The sequence below is a fragment of the Dermacentor andersoni genome, chromosome 8, assembly GCF_023375885.2.
Source record: "Dermacentor andersoni chromosome 8, qqDerAnde1_hic_scaffold, whole genome shotgun sequence".
NCBI classification, from domain to species: Eukaryota; Metazoa; Arthropoda; class Arachnida; order Ixodida; family Ixodidae; genus Dermacentor; species Dermacentor andersoni.
In genome coordinates, this window is record NC_092821.1 from 137,854,670 (window position 1) to 137,873,718 (window position 19,049).

Consider the following 19,049-nt stretch of genomic DNA (forward strand, 5'->3'; position numbering starts at 1 on the left):
CACGTTAACGAAATTTGTTAGAATGTAACCCCGCATATTACTTACTCGTGCAAGGCCAGCAGGCTCCAAGATGTGTTCGAATTCGATTGCTTTGCACTAAAATAGCACTACATTACACTTGCACGGATGCTGGCATTTTTGCTTACAAAAATAACAAAACGATCGCAGGCGCTGGAAACACATGGCCGCCATCTTGTTTGTTGATCGCCCGTTTGAAGCGGCACGCATGTTGCTACTGACCTGTGATGACGGTTTTTGCATACCTAGTGCAGTGTGTAATGTACGCCTCAGTGAGAAAAATGCAGCAAAAGCAAGAAAATCTACGTCCCAGCGATGTGAAATTGCTTATGGCGCTTGATATGGCGGTCGCAGCGTGGAGTGCGGCGCACCGGGCCATGATGGAGCGATCGTCCGGGAATACGCATCCCTTTAACAACACTGGTTTTGGTGCCACCCAACAGTCGTCGCTTGCGGATTCGGTGCCGGGTGTAGATTTGCACGAAGGGGCCGTAATGTAGGAGATATGATCACTTTCGTGCTCGGCATGAAAGAGTTAATATAGAGGTAATTGGTTAATATAGAGTTATATTAACTCATAGAGTTAATATGACCAACTCTAGAGGAAAAACACCCCTTAGCACACATTCATTCAAATCAGCGACTGCTAGGATGCCGTCATGTTGCTACTCAGCGAATGCACGCGGACAACGAAATGCGATTCAGACAAGATGCGCAATCAACGCAATCCCGAGCCTTTTTCAGTACGATGGCGCCTTCTAGTTCAGGTGCCTGCAAATGCGTTCTTTCACACACCATAAATTTTACATGAAAATTTTTAATGTAACCATCCGATCTTCCTGAAATATATATGCAACAAACTTTACACGTTGTCCATACATGCATGCTACATATAAATGCTTGTTGTGGCATAATATTTTTCATATTGTTAGCGTTGCAAAAATGGCTTGTAGCAACAGCTTTTCCCCTACTTAGTGAAATAATTCTCTGACACCTGTTCGGGTGCTTTGCCAACTCTTTGCCTGCTGTTCTGTTCATGTTTTCTCCCAATATGCAAGCCCGGTCGCTCATAGATCTTATTGCAAACTTTGGTAGTTTGTTGCAGCATATTGGTCGCTTGCTGCAAGGTATCGGTCACTTGTTGCAACGTATACATTTGTTGTCCGTAGCAATGTGCAAGAGCAAATTTGTATTTCTGCAGGACAATCTCCTCTTGGATGTGTACCTGGCCTCGCATGTCAACACTCTGTACACCCAGATCCGGAACAGAGCCCTCATTCAGGTGAGAGAGAGAGAGAGAGAGAGAGAGAGAGAAAACTCCTTATTAATGATGAAAGAGCCTGTATGCTTCGCTGCATGGGAAAGGAGATCGGGGACAAAAGTCTCTAGGAGGAGGAAGAAGGCAGGAAAAAAAATATATGATCTCTGTACGGTGGCCCATGCCTCAATCAATGACTTGGCTAGTTCAACATGCGCCTTCAGAATCCCAATACAGTGAAAGCTCATTAATTTGGATCTCATGGGACCGGGAAAAGTGTTCAAATTATCCGAATGCCAAATTAACGAATGAACAGGAAAAACATTAAAAGCAAGTTGGAGAAGCATACCTTTATTTACTGAAGTATTTTGCAATAGTCGTCTGCTTTTTCACACAGATTCCGGCTGACATCACAATTGTTCGTAACTCTTCCAAGTGGCCAACAGCGTGCAAACTGTCGGAAGTGCTCAGGCAAACGTCCTCCAATATCAAAAGCGCCTCCGTGTTCGCCTGTACAGTTATGTGCACTGCAGTTGTCAACAACCATATTTATCTTATGGTCCTTAGACGTGAAGTGCTGGTCTAACTGCTGCAGCCAGCCTCGAAAAATGGCCGAGGTCATCTAAGCCTTCCTGTTCGCTCTGTACTCGACAGGAAGGCTTGATGTTTTCAAAACAACGTGGCTTATGCGCCTTCCCGATGACAAGTGGCAAGCGCTCCGTGCCAGTCATTGGCGGCAAGAAACACAGTTATCCCTTGCTCGCATTTCTTGCCACCAATGCACAGGTCCCCTTTGAAAGTCACCGTCTTGTCGGGCAGAGCTCAGAAAAATAGAGCAGTTTCGTCTGCATTAAACACGTCACTTGGTTCATATGTGGCGATGTGCTCAAGCAGCTTCACATTTTTCCACTGGGTGGTCATGCTTTCGTCAACGCTGGCCTTTTCGCTGCACACACTTTTGAAGACGAGTTCGTGTCTCTCGAAACCTCGTGAACCACCCTTCTGAAGCTCTGAACGATTCAATGTTCATCATTGCAGCGTACTTCTCACCTTGTGCCATGATGAGAGGTCCTCTCAAAGGCTGATGCGTATTGCGACAGTCAGTAACCCACTGGAGCAAAGCTTCTTCGAGCTTGGGATGAGCTGTGGTTCGCAACCACTTTCTTGATGCATGAAACTTCTCGCTATCAAACGCTTGAAGAATCTGTTGTTCATTTTTCACGTACGTTCCCAACGTGCTCTCCGCTTCACGTTGTACTTGGTCATAACGTGCTGTCGTGATTCGACATTTGTCAAAGCCTGCAAAATTTCCACCTTAGTCGCCAAGTTCTTGGCTTCGTACTTCTGCCGCTTTGCCAGCGTTTCCGTCACTGTAGCACACCATGGTGGTGGCATGCAAAACACGGTCACAACGAAAAAAAAAAAAACTCTGCAAGAAGAGATGATGCTGACTCGACAACACAAGTGAAAATGTCGTCGAAGGCGCAGTGGAGCGAAGAAAGAAGACACCGACGTTTGATGACGCTGCGATCGCCCCCACTAATTGATGACAGTGGCGATGCCTCTCAGGTTTCGGTTTCACTCCAGTGGGGCCAGCGCTGCTTTAGCACGCTTTCATGTAGCGGCAGCCGTCAGGATTTGTCCGAATTTAGCGGTGCGGGACTGACTTCTGACGAATTAACGAAGGTTTGGTCCCATAGACTAACATGCACTTTGGCCGGGACCAATAGAGCCATCCGAATTATCAGAATTTCCGAATTAACGGGTGTCAAATTAATGAGCTTTTACTGTAATGCACAACAGAGCTCTGGTGTCACTAATGAAAGCTGCTCATTGTCATTGCCAACCTATGTGAAAATTTGTCTATGTAAAATTATGTGTGTGTAAAATTTGTCTATGTAAAATCTATGTGAAACCTATGAGAATATTTTGAAACCTATTTTGTTGGCAGAAAGGTTCACATTAGAATTGGGTAAATATAGTGCATGTATTGAGCTTTACTATAAAACGCATCGCTGAAATGAATGAAATCTTATGTGTGTGTTTCCTTGCACGCAGTATTTCAGCCCATACTTGTCGGCCGACATGACGAAGATGGCGCAGGCGTTTAACACTACCCTCGGTCCGCTCGAAGAGGAGTTGATGCAACTGATTCTCGACGGACAGATTCAGGCACGCATAGACTCTCACAACAAGGTAAAGTACATTTTTGTCTCGTTAGGTTGCCTGACCTATCTTTCTTCTACTGGTTGTGTGCGCGTATCGTTGCATTGCTGCTTACATCGTGTATTGCACTTCAACTCACCCAATTACTGTCAGCGACTGAGGATGAATCGCAGGAGTGTAGTTTAAGGTGACCGAAAATTGCGGACTCGAATTTATAAAAAAATGAAAACGTGCCATTTGCAAGTAAGTCTGCCTGAACACTGAATAAGCAATGGCAGGGTGACATGTGACTTCGGTAAATCATCCAATCAGAATAAGAATTTGTTTTGTTTGTGTTGGCGACGAACGATACGGTTGGATGTCAAGTCAAGTATATCTTCATGTCGGCAGTATGATACGAAGCCATGCTTTCGCGTGCACACTACCCCCATAGCTGGTACCGTCACCCACAGTAGGACGACGCTATCATGAAAAGGCTGTATCACATGACGCGATTTTCACTCGGTGACATAGCGATTTCAGTCGCTCCGTGACTGGGTTCATCCACATTGGTTGCATCAGCGCGTAGTTGCGGCGATCTGCGCAATTTTGGGTGGGCTGACAGCAAGCGCCGTAGAAATTGTGCTTTTCTGCTGATGCCTATTTCACTATGCGTTATGCCAGTGCCTCTGCAGGTTGAGCGCCAAGCAATCATAAATGTAGAACACTATTAACGACCAGAAAGCATGCTAGTTATTCTGTTTCTACATAATTAACAATATTCAAACATATTGCCAGTTTCTGTGCTGTTCCATTATAACAATAGAGACATGAATACATTGAGAGCTGGGTTCAATTTTGGCCGCTGCTCTGATGGAAACGAGACGTGCCATGTGAAAAAAAAGAGAGACGTGCACCAACCTACCCGTCCCCACTCTCCCCTTGCTTGCATGGGAAGGCTGCACTCCTCAAGCCACCATCCTTCTTGGCCCATCCTCGCACGCTCTCACTGGCACCCAAACCATACATCACACAGGACACAATATGATCTTATTACACTTGGGACTTTATACCGGAACAACATGCTGCTTTGCTTCGGTGGTCACTCTTGGTCGTGTGATTTGAGAGGTGTGTTCGCAAGCAGCTGCTTGGAATTCAACCATTTGACCATCTGCATCCGCGAAGTTTCTATTTATTGTATCGGTATTCCTTCATGGTGGCTGTGAAATTTCCTGATATTGAAACTGTGTATAAACGCACTTCATTATATTGAGGTTCTAAATACGTAGTGTTCAATGTACAAGTTATAAGAAGTTATACTTTGTTATGTTGAGAATTTCAGTACATTAAATTTCCTTAATCAAGGTTTACCTGTATAAAAATGTGCTGGGATTTCATACTTTTCTTGTAATATGATCATCACTGTAGCTAAGCAGTGACTGATTGTTAACTATGTATTGTCAGCTGTCATCAACTCGATCCTGACGGGACTGATGAGATTGGTCAAATTATCTGGCCAGTCAAGTTAAACAGCAGGCAGAAAAAACACCAAAACAGACTGCTGATACGTTTGGCAGTATTTGTACTGATCCTAACATGAACTCGAATTGAACTCCCAAGCTTCCTTTAGGGTTTCAAAGCGCAGGATTAATGTAAAAATGACATTAGAGCTCCTTTAACAACACGCAATTGGAGGGCGCAGGAAGCAGGTAAACAGTTAGGCAAGTCAACACAACCAGAAGCTGGGTGAAGGAAGGTAATGGGCCAACCTGCCCATCCACACTCTCCCCTTGCTAGCATGGGAAGACTGCGCTCCTCAAACCACCATCCTTCTCAGGCCCCGCCATTGTAGTTTTCTTAGAACAGCTATCCCATCCCCATTTTTCTTTTTTGTTGTGCAACCCAATTATAACAGTTATCGGTTATAACAATGGAATTTTCGTGGCACTTGAATATTGCTATAAGTGGGTTCTAGTGTAATAAGAAAAAGACTAAAGCAACTTTACCTTCACAGAATGGAAAAAGAAAATGGCCATTTTATTACTTGATGTTCACCGTCATCGCTCTCAGACAGCACTTTATCACTTTCAATTCAGAACCACATCATGTCATCCTCTGTACGGTCCATAGCGGGTTGGATGTCTTGCATTTATCAAACGAATCTGCCACAATCACAAATGCAATGGTGGCCCCATGCCTAGACTACTTCGCTAATTCGTCCTCCAATGCATGCAGTCCTCTGGAACGCTCCGAGAACATCTGGCACAACTTGTTCTTGCTAGCTCAGCACTTCAAATAACTTATCCATAGAATGCGCTTCCGTAATAGGACTGAAAGTGGCAAGCTGCCATCATTGTTATGCTGTGCAAGAACGCTTTCCGTCAGCATCCTTGGTCACCATCCTGTGATGGCAATGGCAGTGACACTGGCTAGGCTGGCTTTGACAGTATGCTGCTGCAAATGCCACAAACTCTGTTTTGGTTTCATATCAGATTGCACCGGCCAAGCACTTCCTGAACAAATTTTCTTTGAAGAACAGGCATGCATTGGAAACACGTAAATGATGCAATAATTCATTGCGAGCTATCGTCTTGCTTTAAAACCTTCCTGCGGCAGGCCGAAAATGGGCCTCTTTGACGGGATATGAAGCGTGCTTGACACATTCGCTATATCCCGAGTGTCGCCACGACCTATGCTACCCCCCGCCATGATCGTCTAGTGGCGTTGGCATTGCGCTGCAGGGCACAAGATTGAATCCCGGCCACGGTGGCTGCATTTCTATGGCAGCGAAATGCAAAAACGCCCCGTGAACCATGCATTTGGAGCACATTAAAAAGCCCCAGGTGGTCAAAATTAATCCGGAGTCCCCACACTATGGTGTGCCTCGTAATTATATCGTGGTTTTGGCAAGTAAGACTCAAAACAACTACAGGTGCTGCCACCATTGGAGTCACCACTGTGGTTACCATTGGGGTTGAGCACATGCGTAACGACACAGTTCAGTTCTAATTATCCAGTGAAGGCTAATTTCATTGCGAAATAATGCAAGTTTGGTTCCATAGCAATGTATGGGCATGGTCCGAGGTTTTCGGTTGGGTTCGAATGAATCGGAGTCGAATTAACGCAAGTCTACTGTGCCTTGCTTGGCACCATTAACATGTACATTTCGGGATTGCCATGATTTGACATGCAGTGATTTCTGTTGCTCCACAGATACTGTACGCCAAGGACATTGACCAGAGGAGCACCACCTTTGAACGGGCACTTGCGATGGGCAAGGATTACAAGCGCAGGACAGCTGTAAGGGATCTCTTCCTGCCCCTAACAATATTGCCATAAGCCTAACCTTGGGTTACTCTTATGCTACAGCAACTCCTGGCTGAGTATTGACAGAAGCTGCTGTTGTAGACATCGTCTTTGTGCGAGTTGATGGCGAAAGTTTTAATATGCTAGCTCTTCTACATTGGCGTGATAGGGAAGTTCCAGGCATTACAAACAATTGCAGATGCCTCTTATGGTGGAAAAGGGTGGATAAACTTTTTGCTGGAGTAGAGGATGTTGATTCTTATAACACAGAAAGACTGTCAGAAGCACTTGTTATTTGTGAGAACAAGTTATATTTACTCTTTGCACTGGCTCGGGAAGCCTGTTGTCCCAAGCAGTTTGCATGTCGTGTGCACCTCAGAGGTCTGTAATCAAGTGAAACTTTCCGGGGATAAGTGTGATATGTTTTTGGCTAATCAGGCGTCATTTCAGGCCCATTATTTACTGGCAGATGCATCCTCAAATTTACATTACGAAAATTACAGAATTGATAAATACATTTCTTTAGTGATTTTTTTGTCTCCAAGACCTTTTTTATCGTTTTCTATGCTCTCAGGCAGTAATTTTTCGCTGCCTGTGAAGACCAAAAGTGCTTTGACCTCCGTGCGGTCCATAGTGCATTCGATAGTGTAAAACTCTGTTAACTCGAAGTTGTAAAAACCAGGGAAATTTCCGAGATAAGTGGAGTTTCGAAATAATTGCCCAAAATGTAAGTGCCTGGCTGCGCATAGACCATATAGCGCCTTTCAATACGGGCACCAGTGGCCGCTAAATTTCTAGCAAAAAGCTCAATATACCAGGAGCGGTATTTTCAGTAGATCGCTTTTGGCAGATATTGTGCGACTTGGCACCCTACACATCTGCCATCTAAAGGCAACAGCGACCCTCGCACGGAGCCAAGAAAATGCTGTTGCACGTAGGCATCGACGTGTTCAAAGACCAGTCACATGAAATATCGCTTGTATCCCAATAAAGTAATTGACCGCCCCAGGGTTGCGATATTGTAGCCATGCCTTCCGCTCAATCATATGCCACGCTTTCATCCACCTTAATCAGCTGGCTTATCCCACTGATAACGTGGATGGACCATCTCTATGACCACCGAAGGAGCACAATGAGAAACTGCATGGGAAAAGCCATCGCTATCAAATCGCAGCCCTGAAGTTTAGAAAATGCCAAAAACATATATTAAATTCAGCGCAGTGGCATATGGCACGGATTGCGCCATATCTGTACGCTAATTGCTTAATGCGTGACGGGGCATATCGCGCAGGTGCGTAAACATAGGAACTGAGATAAAAGCGATTAAGCAAGGTGACGATACCCCACGCACACGTGAGCCTGCGTGTTGCGGAGCTCCCGTCTACATTCTCGGGCGTCGTGGGGAGTGAGAGCGACACTGCGCCCCCATTATCAATGACATTGCTACCGGCCGTGAATGGTGGATAATAAGAGTGGAATAGAATGAAGCGGAATTCGCAACAAACTTGCAGTCCTGTCATATTTTGGCGATATCGCAGCTGTGCCCAAAGTGAGCAGCTGTGATGTCTTACCGAGTTTTTCCCACATTTCGCAGTCAAGGTTTCGACATATGCGGAGTTCGGTGCAAACGCATTTCAATATGAACGGCGAAAAATGTGTAGAGTTGATACCGAACTAGGAAAAAGATTTCGACTTGGCTGATATTTGGAGATATCAGAGTTCGAGGTAATGAAGGTTTACTGTACTGCATTTATCTCGCAACTCCGCAACAATCGCAGGTGGGACGGTGGCCCACGCCTAAGCTAACCACTTTGCTAGTTTATTCTGCGACGCAGGCAGTTCTCTGGGATGACAAGGACATGTGACGTGATTTGTTGTCACTAGCTTAATTTGTAACATAACGCATCGATTGACTATGCTTTCGTAATCACATGGAAAGTGGCTCGTTGTTGGCATGCTATGTGAAAACTTGTTCTGTTGCCATCCATGCTTGCCACCTTGTTATGGCACTGGTGCTGGCATACTGGTCAGGCTGGCCCTGACTGTATGCTGTTCCAAATGTCGCCAACGTGGCTCTGGTCTCGTATCAAATTGCACCATGTGGGCAATTTCGTGGCAGATTTTTTTGGTAAAGAAGGCGCTCGTTGGAATTGGGTAAAGGCTGTAATAATTTGATTGTGACCCCATGTTCATTGCTTTAAGATCTTCTTGGAGCAGGCCAAAAATAGGCGTTTTTGGCAGTGGATGACATGGGTTTGGCGCAGTCGCTGTACCCCAAGCACCGCCAATACAGGTGCTGCCGCTATTGGAGTTGCCACTGGGGTCATTACTGGGGCCACCACTGGGGTCAGGCATGTGCATGCTGACCAGTAGAATTCGAATTATCTGATAAAGGTCAATTTGACGATCAAAATAACAAGTTTGGGCCCATAGAAATGTAGAGATGCCAACCGGGACCTTTAGTCGGGATCTAATTAACCGAAAAATTCAATTCTTAGAGTCAAGTTAAGGGAAGTCTGCTATACTTTATATAGTTGCACTTTAGTATACCTTTAAAAGTTCACTATGAAGGGGCCCTCTGCATCTTCATTTTGATTATATGGCCTTGCATTGCAGTTCCTTGCTGGTAATGTTACAGGACTCATGTTGTGTTCTCTTCAGAACTTACTTAAAAAAAGTTGTCACATTCGTTTTGTTTTTCCATTGTCTGCATGCAGTGCTTGAAATGGGTGTTCTGAACATTCTCTTTCAGGCATTGGTACTGAGGTCTGCAATGCTCAAGAATCAGATACACGTTAAGGTAAGGCTCGCTTAAGTGCTTTGTTATATAGTCAAGTCACTTGAGCAGGCAGCTCTGCTGGTGCCTTGTTTATTGCGTGCTAAATGTGATGCCTCTCTTGGTGATTTAGACACTTAATAGAATTGCAATACAGTAAAACCTCATTGATATGGTCCCATTTCGTACAATTTCCCAGCGCCAACATTCGCAGTCGATAACACAAAAAATTACCCAATACAGTTATGGCTTTTTTTTTTTGCCTGTTGTATGAAACCGTGACTGTATGAAAGATGTTCTGGGCTGCTAAATCCTGTGTAAACAAAGAATGGTGCGAGGCACGCGCGATGGAGAACAGCAGCTTATTCGCGGTACTCACCTATCCGTCGTCATGTGGCACACTATTTCCCATTCTGGTACCAGCAAATCTCCTCGCCGGTCATTGCCCGCCACATTTACAGCTATTTCCACCAATCCTGTTGCAATAAGTTTCTTCACCCATGTCACACTGCACATGGCACAGCACTGTTGAAAGCATACTGCACGCTTTAAAAGACGTTAACCCATACGCGCTGCCATTCGCTGCTACAGGTAGCGCAAAGTGACGATCATGTTTCGCTTTGGTGACATCATACTCTGGCGAAGACTGCCAGCTTGATTTTGTTTTGGAAACTGCACAATAGAAAAAAGACAACACACGTATCAGGCCGCTCAGGGCCGTGCGACGGCGTCTCGGACCGTGCACCAAGTGAGCATGTTTAAGCTTACCGCCTGAAAAAGCTGCTGACTCGGGCCGAATTTGAGGAGTGCAAATGTTGGCGCACATTGGAGTTTCATGCTGCGACGATTCACGCAACACTTAGCATGAAATAGATGCCAACTACAGTTGAGTCTGCCAACTTCTTTAACGACTTTGAGTCATACTTTTTCTCAGTTAGTACATTTTTCTCACAATTTTTTTTTCTGAAACGTGTGAATGAGGTTTTACTGTTTTTCTGGCATTGAAGCCTCTCAGCAAGTAATGTTTCTGTATAGTGGATAGCCATTGCTTATTAGCTGGTACATACAAAGCAGTGGTTATGTTCTATCCCTGTCTTTTTAATAACCTTTTAATCATTTAACTATATTGAGAATGTTTTTATCTAAAGCATGTATTAATGAGATCTACAAGCCTAGCTTGGGGAAAGCATTCATGATGTAACCTGTACCCACTGACGACCTAAGAATTTGGTATAAGTTAAACCCACAGAACCACATTACTCCTGCCCTCATGCTTTGAAGCATGTTCCTGAGAGACGGCAGTTTTCAAGGAAGTTCACCTCTGCCGTGAAATCATGGAAATTAATTAACATAATTTGTTTGGTGCATCATACAAGTTCTCTTGAAGTTGAACAGTAATGCTTTCCATTGCACTCTTAGGTTGTCGTCAGTCGTAGCAACAATGGACAAAATAGGCTTGTCCAAAACTGTTCGAGAACAACTCCACCAGGACAAAAGACATTCAAGACTTTAAAAGTGTAAAGCATGAAATGCTTGTAGGCTGTCTTAGTGAAGTTTCAAGCAGGCTCTTGCAAATTTTAGCTTCATGTCAAGAATCCTCTCCAGTCTCACAAAAAGTTTTTTTTCACCTGTTATAAAAGTGTCTGATTTGGTTTTTTTAAATAGTTGGTCCTTCATTGGCTGGGCATTATTTCAATGGCGAGGAGATAGATCATGTCTGATGGAAAATGTTCCGAGTTTTCATTCTTTCTGAGAGCTGTCAAAACGAAACCCATCTTCGGTACTCAAAAAGCACGCTTTCTTTCAACCAGACAGGCCCGCTGTCTTGTAAGTAGACACTCGGGTGCTTTTCTTTGCACATGAACCTTTGATATTCACTTGCGTTTGTACTGGGTAAGATTTTTGATAACCATGTGGCTGCCGTGACATTCTAGAGTTCAAAATATTTCTGACAACTTGATTATTTGAATGTGTGTAGTGCCTGCATGGTATTTTTCTTTAGTGTTAGCTACACATTTGTCTAATAGTACAGTGCAATCAGAAGCTGAAGGAATATTTCATGAAGAATGAATCTTGTTTGTGTGGTGCTTTCTAACTTGTATTTGCATATTCTGATATGATGGCTAGATTCTTAATTATATAATTTCTTAAAATAGCACAGTGTGCTTTCTTTTTTGTTGCATTTGGAAGCACTGCATCTTGAAGTGTAGCTTGAAGCCTCTCGGTTTTGTTACATTCACCTCTGCGAATATACCTTTTAGGACTTCCTTGAAAACAAACTTTTAACCCGATTCCATGATTAACAGCTTGTGGACCTTTGTGTTTCTTTCCGATAGGTGTAGCGCGCTACCAAAACAAACGCCAAGTAATATGAAGAGGCTTGAGGCTCCATAATGTTAATACTAAAGAAGTATAGCACTGTGGATGAATAGGTCAATTGCATGCCGGCACTCGGGCTTCTCCTGTGTATGCTTTTTAAATCGAATTGTCAGCAATAAAAACCATGCTGCTCGCTTCACCTTCAGAATCTGCAGCGGTCCTTTATGCATCACGTTCAGAATGTTCTTGGCGGGAATTTAAACTGAAAACAAGTTTTCTCTCATTCCTATATATATGTGCAGCTTAAGCAATGCGCAAGTACCAAATGACCTCCCAAATTTCATCGCATCCATTGCATGGTCAAAACAGAACATTGGCTGCTGAAGGGCACTAGACTACTCACCAAGATTTTCTTTATTGGGAACCTGTCTGTTCACCGGTTCTGCACTCTTAAAATCTCACAACTCAATGTGTGTTCTGGTGCACAAAATTTGGTGCTCTTCTCTGGCCACTTACGCCGCAACATCTCAGCCAGGGTTAGGTGCTGCAAAATTTTGTTGGTTGACATGTTGAATGCTAAATGGAAGGTGCTGGGTGACAAATAGACTTTTACCACAGCGTTCTTGTAATGTGCAGATGCCTTGTTTGGGCTTCTCTAGCTTGGGCGAGATTTTAAAAATTTGAGTGCGGGAGACCGTGTAGAGTGACTAGAGATGGAACAAAATTTTTAGACAAGATACACATCCTGTTCTGTTGTACTGTGTAATTTCCATGTGTAACTTTGACAAGCTTACCAATGTTTTCCAGAGGCTATGTGATAGCTAAAGAATTGAGAAACTTCTGTTACATTTCTTTCAAACTTTATTTTCTGGCTCAAGCTCTAGGTTTGAAAGTTGTATTGAAGTTGTTGGACTGTGCTTAAGAATATCGATTGAAAGAAAGGCGATGTGACTTGCGCCAACCACATGCTCTTGTGAACCTTGCAAGTGTGTGCCAAAACATCTACTACAAGGCACAAAAGGCAGCCTTGGTTTAATCTTGCGCATTTCTACTCCCCATTGTCACTCCCCTAAGCCATTTACAAATGTATGCCCAAGAATCGAGGGTGGCCAACACTCTTCCACAAACTGATCTTTATGTATATTGCAGTGGTACAGCCTAAAATTAAACACGACAAATTGGAAGGGATGTGATGCCCATCTAACAACTACAGTCAAACCCAACTTTTATTGCGTCTAGTTCAGTCAAATTGTCCTTCGCATAGAATGACTCTTCAATGTTGCAAGATTGTAGTAACAATACGTAACAAAATGTATGATTACATTGAGCACGGAATGTTTGTTTCCATTGACCAGTACACGTGTCCACATGGTCTGGCCAATGGACACATGCATTCACGATGTAACGTTCACCAAACAGCCAGCCGCTGTCTAGATGTCTTGTTAAGGTGGAATCCGTTCAATGAAAAAGAAATGCCCTTATAGTCAGATGTGATTTTAGTACGCAAGTTTCATATAACTTTTGTATCAAATTTGGACTCAACATTAAATCGGCGGGTACTTTTTGAAAGTTAGATACAAGTAAGCATGGGACATATAGACCGTTTTTTCGTAGGCGCCGCCATATTGTGAACGCAGTGGCGCCGCCTATAAGCAGCGCCATACTGGCTTGGGTGAAAGTGGTCTTTGGCATGGCAGGTATACGCTCGGCGGTAGGTTCTGGCGTTTGCTTTCGCGGTCGTGCGGTCTGTTTAGTATGACGTGCGTCTTCTACGTGGTAAACGGTTCTGTGAGACGTGCTGAAGTGGTTTAAGGCCTCATGGCCGGAATTTCTGCTGAGCGTTGAGGTGGACAGAACACGCAGCGCGATGTGTGCGCGCATATTTGAGCCTACAATAAGCCTCGGAGATCAGTTGTGTATTTCCGAATGTTCCAGTCACTAATGTGACCTTATTGCAGTATTATCCTCTATTTCTAAGCTGCGGTTTAGGAACCATGAAACATACTCGACGATCGTAACAGCGTGGGTACCGTTCTGCTACGGTAGGAGCTGTGCTGTTATACTTTGACGAGCGTCCAAACTGTTCGCTGCAGGTTACATTGCGTGACTACTTGGTTGGATGGATGAGATTTCCACCCATGAATAAAATAGTTTTGGCTAGTAATAGCAGCATACCTTACAGTCTGAATTAAGCTTGTCCAGCAAAGCGACCGTTTACGAACTGCGCGAGCGTCCTAAGCAGTAGTAGGGGCTGGATTACAGGTATCTTTGTTCTACATAGCGCATGGTCCAAGCATACGGCATCAGCGGTTATATATTTATAAACTTTGTGCGGCGTTAGACCGTTTTCTCTTGCTTTTTAGAGGAAGAGGATGATAACCGAATATTTTTTTTCGGTTGTGTTCGTTCAGTTCTCTACGACGCACTCACACGTATTACGGAAACGTTGCACTCAAAAATAGCCATCGCATTCTTTTTATGCGAACCCTCTCATATATTATGGCTGTATACAGGCCAAAAAGGCAATGCCGAAGCACACAGCTTACATATGTATCGTGCTGGTTCACCAACCGCAGTGATTGCTGTGTTGAGCAGCGCCATGGGCCTTATGCAGCAAGGCTAGCGTAGACATATGGTAATTTCAAGCATAGTAGACTTGAAATGCGTGAGAACGATGCCAGTGTATCACAAATATTTGATAGCGCCTGCCGCTCAGATGTTTCGTGGTTGCCTTAAGTTGGCCGTGCACGAGCGTGCGCTCTTATGTTTTAGTCCCTACGCCAATCGATCAGACAGTGAGCTGATTTACTATTTAATGCTGGTAATACAGAGACGCCGGTTTTTCCTTGTTGAATTAAAATCGATATAAGCAAAATAGTAAACACGTACACGCACCGCGACTGATAATGCGTGTACACTGCGGCTGATTGTGCACGTCACATTTTTGCGCCCCCAAGGCATATTTCTGCCTACAGTAGTTACCGATGCACCGAAAGGCTTCCCTGACAACCTTATATGAACGAACATGGCGTAAATTTCACAAAGTAATACATAAAACATCTCGAAATCGTTCCGCAGCACGCGACAGCAATACTTTCAAACAGTGCCGCGCCGGATCGCCCAAGCCAGAGAGGAGGAAAGGCTCTCCGCGCGCCTTATCCTCCTCGCCCGATAAAATGGTCTATACAGAAAAGACCTCACTATCATGACCATGGAAATAAGGAATCGTTGGATATAGCATAATTTGTTTCTTGCTGATGTCCAGCGTGTAACGAATACGTGCTTACAAAGAATATCGGACACATCAAAGGTATTTTCATGTCGCAGGCAACTTTGCTATAACAACATTAGAAAAAAAAATAAACAAAAACTTGTTGATTGTTAGCCAGCCACGTTTCAGCTTTGTTTTGTGTTCTGCTTCCTGTCCCAGGATGCGTGCGAGCTATAGCCACGAACCACCTAACAATAAAAAAAGAAGAAAAAAAAGAGAGAGGGAGGCTCTGTTTGACTTCTCGTGTGTTTTATTTGTTCTGTGCCCGCTTACGGAGGTGACGACGTGTCCTCTTGACGTTGTGTGCCCGGTTGGTTTTCGGTAATGCAGCTTGCTGGCTCTCATGCTACCCCGCAGCACATGCGATGAGCAAAGTCCCGTTGTCTGAACCGAGGTGTCGCGCCGGGTTTTGCGCAGAGCTTGCCCCGAGAAGGCTCGCAGGGCGCAGACATCTCCATGGTGTCGTGCAACTGCACCGCGGCTCGCAACTAGCCGGGGATGCCAGCCGAGCTCCTGGCACTGACTGTGCGCCCCAGTTGTTTCTCTCTCTCTCTCTCTCTCTCCTCGATGCACCTCCCCACCTTTTCTTTTTGCGTGTGCGTGCATGTGTGTGTCTTTCTTTCTTTTTGTTTTTCTTTTAGATTTGAAGTGTCTCCCGGAAGAAGATTCGGCTGCTGCCATCATTGCCAAATTCTTCGTTTATTTGCGAGGCGCACTTCTACATTGTAATAAAATTTTACAGCAGCGTATTGTAGTGATCGCGCTTTTCTGTGGCAGATCTTAGTGCGGGGTTGGTGGTTAAGGCGAAGCTGGAGTATTGAAATTTCTTGGTCTTTGGAGGAGTCTCGGCACTTTAGGAATTGTCGCGGAATGGCTATCTTTGTGGTTGCCCTAATATACATGAGAAAAAGGAAAGCGTAGGCCAGCAGACAGCCGCTCGATAAGTTTTGCACTTGAATTTCTTGCTTATTGGTCCACTTCATGGGATAAATTTGAACACATCAGGGATACTATCAGTGGAGATGGCAACATCAACTTATTGATAATGAAGCTGCACCAGATGTGAAAAGTTATTTAGACGAACTTTTTTGCGTGCGAAACCTTCCAAACCGAAATTGGCAACTGTTACCTGTGCTAAACCCGAGTTGCCGCTCTTGATCATTTAGTCATTGTTTGCAGAACCCCCAGCAGAATTCGGAACAATTTTTCTTGGATGTTTCGTACGACACATACACTATTACGCTTTTGTGCATCGTGCTGCAGAAAATATTATACTTGTGGCGAAGCTGCAGGCATAGTGGGCTATAGCTTGGCTTTAAAGTAAGGACTTGGCAAGGTAAAAATGCTGTTGAGGCAGCAAATGGCACCAGAAAACTTGAGGGACAAGGAAGAAGACCAAGGCGATAAAAAAAAAAAGCATGCAATTGTTTGTCTCCTTGCTTGTCCCTTGTGTTCTCTGGCGCTGGTGGCTGTCATAATGAAACAACTAGCCCAGCGATACATGTTGCTGTTGGAGGAGACATATGCATTGCTTTTATCAAGCGAAGATTCACAAGTAGGTTCACAACTGATTTCTTGTTATTGCAGGTTTCAATGACAGTAAACATCTTTATCTTTAATGTACTCTAGATTTTTTGAAATTTATTTGTGGAGGTGGAGTTCAGAAGTGTGGCACCAAGGCATACTTTTTAGTTATAAACTGTTTCTCTCCAACTCTTGTGTTGCTCATTATGTATGCCTGCATCCTCGCTTGTCACTAACTGCCACTGCCGACACTGTGAGCTACAAGAATGCATCTTGGATTAAGCCTCTTGCTGGTATAGTTACAGCCGAGAACAGTGGAGCAAGGTGGCGAGCCACGCTAGTTGTCTGATGTTCATCTTGGAACGTTCTTGAAGTACAACGCCAGGCACAGAGAAAAAGATGAGCAAACAAAAACGCTAGATTGGACAGTGCTTCAGTGGCAACTGCGGTTTTTATTGGACATACAAATGATGCTAGCTATTTTCGTGGCTCATCTTCTTTCTGTGTGATGGCAATTGTGCTTCATTTGTTGAGAACAGCGGAGTTGCCGCTGTCATTTTTTCTCATTTCAAAAATTGCGGGAATGATTTCTCACTGATATGTTTGTGTGCCGTTGAACGGCAATGGTGTGAGTCAGATTTGCAAGAGTTTTGAATAAATGTCCGATTTCTGCCTTGAGAATGCGTCAAGTTGCACTCTTCTTTTGTTATGTGCATGTTTTCAAAACTTCACTGACTTGCTACATCTAGTGGGCCTCCAGATTTGTGAAAAAAATCCGCCCAAAAAAGAAATGAGCCACAGCAAATGGAGGTATTTCAGTTTTACTTTTCGTGTGTCCTACATGCTCGAAAATGTCCAATCACTCAAAATTTTACATGTAATAGCAAGTTTTGCTTTGTGCTTGCATTGCTCTGTCATTTGTCTGAAGCCTTGAAGGAGAAGGACAAACAAAAGCAGCGAGGCTGTGCACTAAAATGTTGGAAGTTGTTAATATTCGTTTGCCAATTGCATGTTGGAAAATGTGGCCACAAAGGGGTGCTGTAGATAGTCGCAGTGGGGCGAGGTCATGCATCTGCTGAAAAAAATTTGGGCAGACCAACAGGGACACAGTGGGGCATGTGAAATGTCTTGTGTGTGCTGCAGAAAGTGTATGGGCACTAGGGTATACAAATGGCGTAACCAGCTGCCACTGGAAGGGGTACAACACCTACCTACTCTTCAGAAAGGAGACAGAAACACAGAAATGCAAGATAGGAAGAAGGGGTTGGAAAAGGAAAAAAAGAGCAAGATAAGTATCAAAGACTTGAGGATAGGAGTGCTGTTGAAAACATGTATACACTAGACAAAAGAGCGTAAGCGAGGAGCAGACTGGCAATAGCTGCCACCGGAAGGGGCATGACACCTGCCTACTCTTCAGAAAGGAGACAGAAACAAATGCAAGATAGAAAGAGGAAAGAAAGAGCAAGATAAATATGAAAGCATTCAGCAGAACACACAGTAGTGCTGGTCACTTCAGGTCATGCCACTAAAGGATGTCGAAATGGAAGCAATAGTGTGCAATCCCGTCATCCGAAAACAAACGGTACAAACGTGAAGATAAGTTAGTTACATTTAGAAAAATAAGAACGGTGCGATGAACAACTACTGGGGTACAAACATTCATTGAGTGTCATATACCACAGGCCAAGGAGGTGAAAGTCCCTCACTAGCGACGTGCTAGTGAGTGCTAAAGCGTATCGCAGCGACCGCAAGACGTTCACGATAGACTGGCCACACGTCCATGTCAGTATAAACGTTCACACATGCTCGCGCAGCCAACCCTTAGCTCGAGCACTTGTGCTCTAGCGCGACGAGGCAAGCCTCGACCGCGAACCAGGTATGGGAACGTTCCATTTGCGACGCGTTGGATGCTGCTTGAGTAGGTGTCGTTGACTTGGCAGACGAATGTCACCAAGCTTGCACAAGATTTCAGGGCAAACACAGTCGTTATGAGCACAAGTTGAAGCCTGCCGATCAGCCTCTTATCTATGACCCCTACGTGTGAAGGTATCCACACAGAACACCTATGTATCCATTGGACAACGATCGAGAGATACCCCATGTGATGCACTTTTGTTGGCAGAGTCAGTAACACTGCGCACAACTGGACAATCAACCTGACTGCGTTGCCGTCTGCTAAGAGCAGCACGGGAGTCCGTAAAGATGGTAATCTCCTTTTGCATGTATCTCAGTGCAACATTAATCGCCGCTAGCTAGCTCCGCAGTTGTTGACAAGGCTGGATGGGGTATATGAAATGTACATCGTACTTGCATCGAAGGGCAGAAAAATGCTGCAGAAGCACCTTGACTGTCGCTGTGTACGGATGCATATGTGAGCTAGCGGAGATAATGTGGAAATCCTTTTGAAACAGGCATATCAGACATTTTGTGTA

At 44.4% G+C, this 19,049-nt stretch overlaps 1 protein-coding gene across 8 annotated transcripts in view; it reads left to right on the forward strand.

Moving 5' to 3' along the window:
* CSN1b (COP9 signalosome subunit 1b) overlaps positions 1–17,298 on the forward strand; it is a 31,617-nt gene extending 14,319 nt beyond the window's left edge. For 4 of the 8 annotated variants that reach the window (XM_050173689.2, XM_050173690.2, XM_050173687.3 and 1 more), the window contains exons 10-14: positions 1,220–1,300; positions 3,335–3,472; positions 6,635–6,721; positions 9,480–9,527; positions 15,511–17,298. In XM_050173689.2, the coding sequence (XP_050029646.1) occupies positions 1,220–1,300; positions 3,335–3,472; positions 6,635–6,721; positions 9,480–9,527; positions 15,511–15,585 (429 nt within the window). In that variant the 3' untranslated portion in view covers positions 15,586–17,298. Of the gene's footprint in view, positions 1–1,219; positions 1,301–3,334; positions 3,473–6,634; positions 6,722–9,479; positions 9,528–11,314; positions 11,354–12,124; positions 12,145–15,423 lie in introns of those variants that run through there. The other 4 variants (XM_055067824.2, XM_050173692.3, XM_050173691.3 and 1 more) reach the window with 4 other exon arrangements.
* Positions 17,299–19,049: the final 1,751 nt, after the last annotated feature.